This window comes from Haliaeetus leucocephalus, unplaced genomic scaffold (assembly GCF_000737465.1).
Source record: "Haliaeetus leucocephalus isolate CR32 unplaced genomic scaffold, Haliaeetus_leucocephalus-4.0 Scaffold395, whole genome shotgun sequence".
Lineage (NCBI taxonomy): Eukaryota > Metazoa > Chordata > Aves > Accipitriformes > Accipitridae > Haliaeetus > Haliaeetus leucocephalus.
In genome coordinates this window covers 7145631-7153034 of record NW_010972831.1, presented here as the reverse complement: position 1 = coordinate 7153034, position 7404 = coordinate 7145631, and the positions used below count along the sequence as shown (strand labels likewise).

Sequence of the window (7404 nt, the reverse complement as noted above, 5' to 3'; positions counted from 1 at the left end):
CTCCCCTTCTCCTCCCGCCTCCCCTCAAAGCCCCGCCGGGGCCGCTGCCTTGTACCTGCGGCCCACCGGCCGCCTCACACACACACACCCCCCCCACCCCCCGGGGCCTTTACCGGCTCCTCCGCGAGTCGGCGGCCCGGGCGCTCTGACAGGCGGGCGGACACCCCGAGCTCCGCCACAGAGCCGCCTCCTTCCTCTCCCCCCACCTCCCCGGAGCCCTCCCCACAGGCGGTGGCCCCGGCCCCGGGCCGCCCCGCCTTCCTCTCGCGAGAGACCGCAGCCCCCGCCGTTTCACAACGCCCCGTCGCCCCCGGGCTTGGCCGTAGGAGGCGCCCGCTCCCCTCCGTTACCTCCCGCCCCCCGAGCCCGGCAGCCCCGAAGAGCTGCTTGGGCGGCTCCTGTCACAAACGACGTTCGACCTGCGAGGCGGGAGGCTGAGGTAGGGGAGCCCGGGGGAACGTTAGAGGCTTGGCCCCCCGGGGGCGGAGGGCGGGGGGGGGAGTCGGGCGCGGGGTCTCCTCGGGCTTTTCCCCTCCCGTGAGGCGATCGCTGCCGCCCCGCTTTCTCGCTGAGGGACGCGGTGACAGGACCCTCGGCCCGCATAAAGCGCCATGTCCGTGGTGCCTCAGAGCGGTTTGCAGGCGGCTCCCGCTGAGGTGAAATTGGCGGGAAGGAGGAGGGGTGAAGGGGAGCCGGTGGGGTTAAACCCCAAAGTGTTGGCGGGATGAAAACCCGTCGCTGTCTCGAGTGGGACAGGGCCGGAGCGTATCGGGGACCCGTGTGTGGAAGGGGCCTGGGCGCAGGTTTTGCTGCGGACCCACGGGGAGGGTGAGCTGACAAAAACGCATCGAACGCCTGCGCCCTCAGACGCAGCCCAAACATCAAAGGGCAGCCTCAAGATTTCCCTGCCCTGATTACAGGCCAGGTAAGGCAGGCTTTAATTGCACTTACGGTCTCTTAACTTCAGGCTGTTGGCTTCTGCAGCACCCTAGTGCAACCAGCTAGAAATCCTGCGGCTGCTTAATTTAGGCAGCCAAAAAACCCCCCACAGCCTTTCTTGAACTAATAAATAATACAGCTGATCTGTTCGTTCTTGTTATTTATGTACATAGATGCTAAAGTCCTCAAAAGAAAACGCAGGGGAGACAATTAGGGAGCAGGATTTTTTTTTTCTTGTTTCTGCATAAAAACCATCTTTAGTGGAGGAGTTAATTTACTCAAACTCATCATGCAACATCTCTAACGGAAACATTGTGCAGAGCCAAATCGCTGTACAGTTTGCAGTTTGTGTATTTCCATGCTCTTCTTCTTCAGCAAAAAAGAAAGCTGGCATTTTGCAACAAGGGATGGTTTCTCACACTAAAGCGTCGTGAGCACACCGAACTGCACCCAGCATAGGTTGTCTTCGCAGGGTCCATTCAGTGTGCGGGCTCCTGTGTCACTTCTGCCCCTCCGCTCCCAGACCGTGGTTGGATCACATCGACGAAATGGCAACGCCCCAAATTTTGTATTCTCAGGGTGCACATTGATAAACTACGTATGAAAAGCACCGTGACATTTCATGTCATTTTTACCCACGGGAAGGGTTTTATTTTTAAGTTGCTAGAACATACAGCTTGCTTGTTATCTACAAAACAGTGAAAAGACAGACAGCCCCTCCATTTGCATACCCCTCTTTTGCCTGGAAGAAATACCTGTTCTTTAGGACACAGTGGCTTTGAAATAGGATCCTGAGATCTTTGTTGTAACATTTGACTTCAAAAGAGACACTACTGGGTTGGAAAGGAAGGCATGGTAGTGAGTTGACCTTAAAAATAATGAAATTTGGTAAGAAGCTACTAACGTTTAACAAACAAGGTTAAGTGCAACCAGCTCTGCTCTCCCACCATATTTTTTCTATCCTGCAGCCCTACAAAAAGGTCATTCCAAGGAATTATGGCAGCAAAGACAAAACAATTTACGTTTTCCCAGTCTTCCACTTTGCTGTTATTATTGAAGTCGGTGGCCTGCTACAGTTGAACCATTTTAGTCTTACTAGTTGAAATATGTTTAACTTTTACTATGTAACAGCTAAATCAAAGTTTCTGTTTTTTTAAAATATATCTTTGTTCTGTACAAGCTTACTCATCTACATACACCCCAAAGTGAAATGAAATGCAGTGTTTGTGTTCCTACCAATCACTGAGCTAACAGCTATTGAGGTGCGTGTGGAGAAAAGTCTCTACAGCAGTATCGTAGTGTTAACTTCTCTCGCATCTTTTCAAACTCATTACAGCGCCGTTTGCTTGTACAGACTCTGTGATCAAAGAATGCTTGCTTGTGTTTCTTGGTTCTTTCAGAGGCATGGTTAATTATCTGTATCTATTCATAGTTTAAACATTCAGCATTAATAACTATGCTGGTTGCTTCAGGGCAGAGCTTGCCGCATTTGTTATCGACAATAAGCAATGAGAATTAATTGTCTCCCATTCAGTGGTGAACAACTTACTTCATATGGCTTTAAAAGCAAGAGACGGCCTCACGATGCGGTGCTGTGCCGTTGTTGAGAGAAGCAGGTTGTTGTCGCTCTCATCGTTACTTGTGCACCACAGTCCCCTTGGTTTGCTGTCTCTGTTGTTGCAAACCGCAGCTCCAGTCCTGGAATTGGTACCCGCCAGCCTGCTGCCTGCGCAGAGCTACCAGGGCTCTGCACAGACACAGCAGAACTCCCACGTAATTTTTTGCTTCACAAAATGGAGTTGGCATCTCGATAGTTTGCTGCTTGTCCAGACACAACTCTGCTTTGTCACGCCCAATTAATGCCTTAATTCTGAATCACATTGATAGACTTGTGCTCACAGGCAGAACTCATTGCAGGTCTTGTGCTTCAAATATTTCAAAAATTAATATCCATGAGTAATTTTGCATAAATGAGTAGTGCCATTCAGTTCATGATAGAGGCCCTTCTTCCCTAGGCAAGGCTAGGAAGCGTTTTAAAATAAATACATACACCAGTTACCAGAAAACTCTGCTGTAAACTGTGACATCTGTTTACAAGACATTGTTGCCAATTAATTACATTTGTCCCCAGGATAATACAGGCTGTTTTTCTTTAATTCTAAAGACTATATGGCTATAACTTGGAAGTAAACAAGCATGAAATCAGCATGGCCACAGCCTATAATCCTCGGACTTCCCCTTTCCATTGGCCAGTGGCTAAGAGAACCTCATAAATTTAAGAATATTCCACAGCATGTCTGTCTTAAGGAATCTGATTTAGAGGCTTTATGTCCATAGGTTTTATGATTCATCACCTTTGACAGACAAGGAGAAATATGAAATATGGCCCATGTGCACTGCTGTAACTCCACTAACGTTAGACATCTATCTAATCAATTACCATTTGTATTCTACTACTTATGTATTTATATCTCCCATTATTGAACTCCTCACAATTGTTAAATGTGTTTCTTTTCTCAACAACTTAATGAGGTCAGGAAAAACTGTCGTAGTTAAGAAAGTGAACAAGAGGGTGTTCTGCTCTGGGCTTGCAGGAAGACTGTGATAGAGAAACTGAGCACATCTCTTGTCAATACTCTGCCGGTACCCTGACCCACTGCATCATGCTTCTTTCCACTTGCACACTGTTTGTTTGCTAATAAAAATTAATACAGAACGTTCCCACTTGAAGACATCTCAGCTGTCAAAATACAGTACTAAATGAGCTGCTGTTTAAAATAATTTTATAGACAAGTAGGTGGGCCTTGAGTACTTTCAAAGTAGAGCTGAAGACGAGCTGTCACAACATGTTGGTATGCAGGTTGGGGGTGAATTAGTTTTGGACCTTTGTATTTTCTTATAAAAGGCTGTGCTGCTCATTATCTGCACCATAAATTCCAACAACTGCTTTATGAATTCATCTGCAGTTGAGTTTTATCCTTCAGAGCATCACACTTTATCTAGGGTCTTCATTTATATTCATCAGTGAGGATGAAAATAAAATTTAGCTTTAATTCAAGGGCTAATTTAGATTTCAGTGTATGATTAACATTCCACACACAATTACCACCATCAAAGTCAAGCTTATGCATAAATCTTTGCAGGACTGGGGCCAAAACATTTTTAAGTATCCACTTATTCAATACATTTTATATAAAGAATTATTCTTATCTATTATTTATGCAAGGGCCTTAACTAGGTAAATCTTGACACAGCTAAGTCTCTCTCTAACTACGTCCTCATTTTCTTATTTTTCATCTGGCTTCTACTCTATACATTGTTATCTAATTCTTCCAGCAGTTGGGTATGAACACAGTTCACTAACTGTAAATACAATATTACTCTTCTGCATGAGTGTTTATAGGAGCAACAGGAGTATTCAGCAAACAATCTCAAAAACTAAGTTTTCAGGAAAATGTGTAACAACTCCAACAGGTAACAGCACTGACTGTATAATTTGGTAAAACAAACCATTAAAAAAATAATCAACACTAAATCATAAAAAGCTATAATAAGTTACAAATTATTGCAATACATACAGGAAAAATACTATTTTTTCCAATAAAACACCGTCATTCAGCTACAGCAAACAAAATTCAACTAGTCCACTTAAGACAGAGTGGAATCACCAAAACTTTAATACTATATTTTTGGCATGCAATATATGCATAATTAAACAGTTAAAAAACATATACAAGTGTAGTATACATAACGTAAACGCAGTCTTGCTGTGGATTGTATCTATCAGTATATTCACAATACCAGTCATAACATTTGCTAGCAAGAAAAAAAGTAATTGATTTTTGTTAATAGCACTAATCAGGCAAATGTGTGACAGCTTGCCTTCCCTTCGCATAGGCATGGCCTCCATTTCATGCTTTTTACTGGCATTAGGGGGCTTTACAATGTTCCAGCAACAGGGCACGCTGGACCCCTTCACAAGAAGCTTTGTGAACACCAACGTGAGATCACTCACTACAAAACAGATAAAGAAAGTCAGACAGTGAGCAACCACCCATATGCAGTAGGATAGATTAGCCATCCGGCGGGACACAGGGTCCGCATATGCTTGCAACACATGAAGAAATACAAAAAGCACGAGAACTGTCAGCAGTAAGAAACACACTGCTTCAATCCAGCCTTTGACTGAGTTTCTGCACTTCAGCAGCCAGAGTCCCACTTGGACGCTCGCCATATATATGGCTAGATATCCAAAAAGAGAGAGCAGTCCTTCCCTGTTGGCATTTAAAACGCCAACCCTGGTATCTCTGCCGTCACTCCCATGCAAGATAAATGTCTTCAGAGAGGTAGTGTTAAGAATAAGCTGATAAAGTACAGCAAGATTTATAGCAACAATCCAAGAATTATTTTTTGGAAATATGGCTAAAAGTAGAGATGCTGCAAGCCTCACAAATGCTAAGGTAAAGAAAAAATTCCAGTGCACTCCGTACTCTGAAGTATGTTCATGATACTCTATAGATTTAACACTAAGCAGTCGTCCAATGCCAAGAACAATCAATGGCCAAACGGAAAAGAACTGTCTGGCCAGATGGGAAAATTTTGGTTGTGTCATGTAAGACCTTTGTCTAACTTCAGGACAGACGACAGCATTACCAAAAATAAAAGCACCAACCCCCAAATCCATAACTCCTGTTCCGTAGGTCTCAGCTTTGGCGTATCGCCTTGGATACTGTGGGAAATCCACTGCTAAAATGCTGATTGATGTCAACACATTGACATAAACACGAAACACCGTTATTGCTGGAATGTATTCTGGATCCAAGTACGTCTTCTGGAAGTCTTTTACAATTTGCCTAAAAGGGACTCTGGTCTCCTGTTTTCTTTGGCTGTATATTATAGAAAATATTCCGGCACAGAAGGCTGCAATGACAGGTGGCACGAAAAAGATGACTGGAGACAAGACTGTACAGGAGAACAGGAGGGGAGATACGAGCACAAGGAAGTCTAGCAGCAGGCTGTATTTCCTCGAACTTAAAGGTTTCCCATAGCGCAGGTAATATAAAATCAAGAGGAGTCCTCTGCAAAGCAGGCAGAGTGGAGCTAGAGACAAGCCTACTGAAATTTCCAGCAAACTAGTTCCATTTAAGTTGCTGATAAAGGCTTCTTTCAGATGTTTTTGTGACATTTTTCTTTCTTCCTCTGAAAACACAAACGTGAACTTGAGTTAGTTGTGTAAAACGCGTCTTAGAACTTTATCAAAAATGAATCTAATGTACCAGTTCATTAACACATACATTGATTTCAGAAGTCATCTGTTTTTCAGTTACCCTTCAATTTAAAGGATACAGAAGAACAACCCCGGTGCTGCAAATGCCGCAAGGCGCGGACACTCGGCTGCGGCCTGGGAAACTGAGCAGAGGCACCGGCACTCGCAAGGCCTGACCGAGTTCCAGAATTACAAATCTTGCTGTGTTCCAACAAGATTCTTAATGTATTTTTGCTGAAGATCTCTAAATACCAAACACTCTGTTGGATATTCACGTTGTGAATAATCTTACTGTACATCCTGCTCTGTAGAATATATTTAGTCATATTCTCTATAGCGTAAATGAAACAGATACGTAAAAATGCGACCCTAATGAAGTTTCTGTTGCCTGGTCAGCAGAGAGCGTGCAATGAAACCGGCAGCTAAAATCCCCGCTCCCAACTGACGTGCCTTTTTAAAAAAAGCCCCAGACCCACAGCGATCCTACCCCAGCCAGGCTCCTCTGCCTTATGGGACCTGTTTCAGGAGAATATACGTTAAATATAAAAAGCGTTCATTAGCAAGTCCAAAATCGCTCTTTCGTTTAGTTTAACCCGCAGCGTGGGTTGCAACAAAGATTTTGTTAGCTGACCGCCCTCGCCCGCACGATCTGGACAGCCGGGGGGCGGGGGGAGAGCTTACCGCTGTCGGGAGAGCTTTTGCCGCTGTCGGGAGAGTCTTTGCCGCTGTCGGGGCCCCGGCGCTGCGGCAGCCGGAGGTGAACGGGCGCCGGTGGGGGGGGGCAAGCCCGCATTTCAAGGTTGCCGTCCCCCGCAGAGGCCGAGGAAAACAATCCCCGGAGGCCCCCGGCGTAACTTAAATCTCTTCGCCCTCAGCGTCCCAGGCCCCTTCCCCGCCGAAGGGCGCTCTGGCTTTAGCCGAACCCCCGGCCCGGGCCGCCCAGACGGCGGCTGGGTCAGCGCTCCCCGGGCTCGTCCCGCCGTCAGGTAAACGCCGGCCGCGTTCCCCGCCCGCACTTTCGCCGAGCGGGAGGGAAGCAGCCTGCTCTTCCGCACCTCCCGATTCACCGCCGGCCATTGCCGCCGCCGGTAGTTCCCGCCCCGGCTCCGCCTCCTCCGTCGGCCGCGCCGAGCTGCCCTCCGCCTGCCCGCGGTGAGTGTGCCCTGCCCGGGGACAGCGCGGAGATGGCCGCGGCCCTG

At 46.6% G+C, this 7404-nt stretch overlaps 2 protein-coding genes across 2 annotated transcripts in view; both read right to left on the bottom strand.

The window, feature by feature from the left end:
* Positions 1-224, bottom strand: part of GGNBP2 (gametogenetin binding protein 2) — a 20560-nt gene extending 20336 nt beyond the window's left edge. The window contains exon 1 of the mRNA XM_010573801.1: positions 114-224. The gene's annotated coding sequence lies outside the window, so the exon portion shown is untranslated. The remainder of the gene's footprint in view (positions 1-113) is intronic.
* A 4327-nt stretch (positions 225-4551) lies between these two features.
* On the bottom strand, positions 4552-7023 carry PIGW (phosphatidylinositol glycan anchor biosynthesis, class W). The gene is made up of 2 exons (XM_010573800.1): positions 6887-7023; positions 4552-6138 (listed from the first exon to the last, which is right to left on the bottom strand). Exons 1-2 carry the CDS (start codon positions 6996-6998, stop codon positions 4604-4606), a joined length of 1647 nt encoding a protein of 548 aa, XP_010572102.1. The 5' UTR covers positions 6999-7023; the 3' UTR covers positions 4552-4603.
* Between the last annotated feature and the right edge of the window lie 381 nt (positions 7024-7404).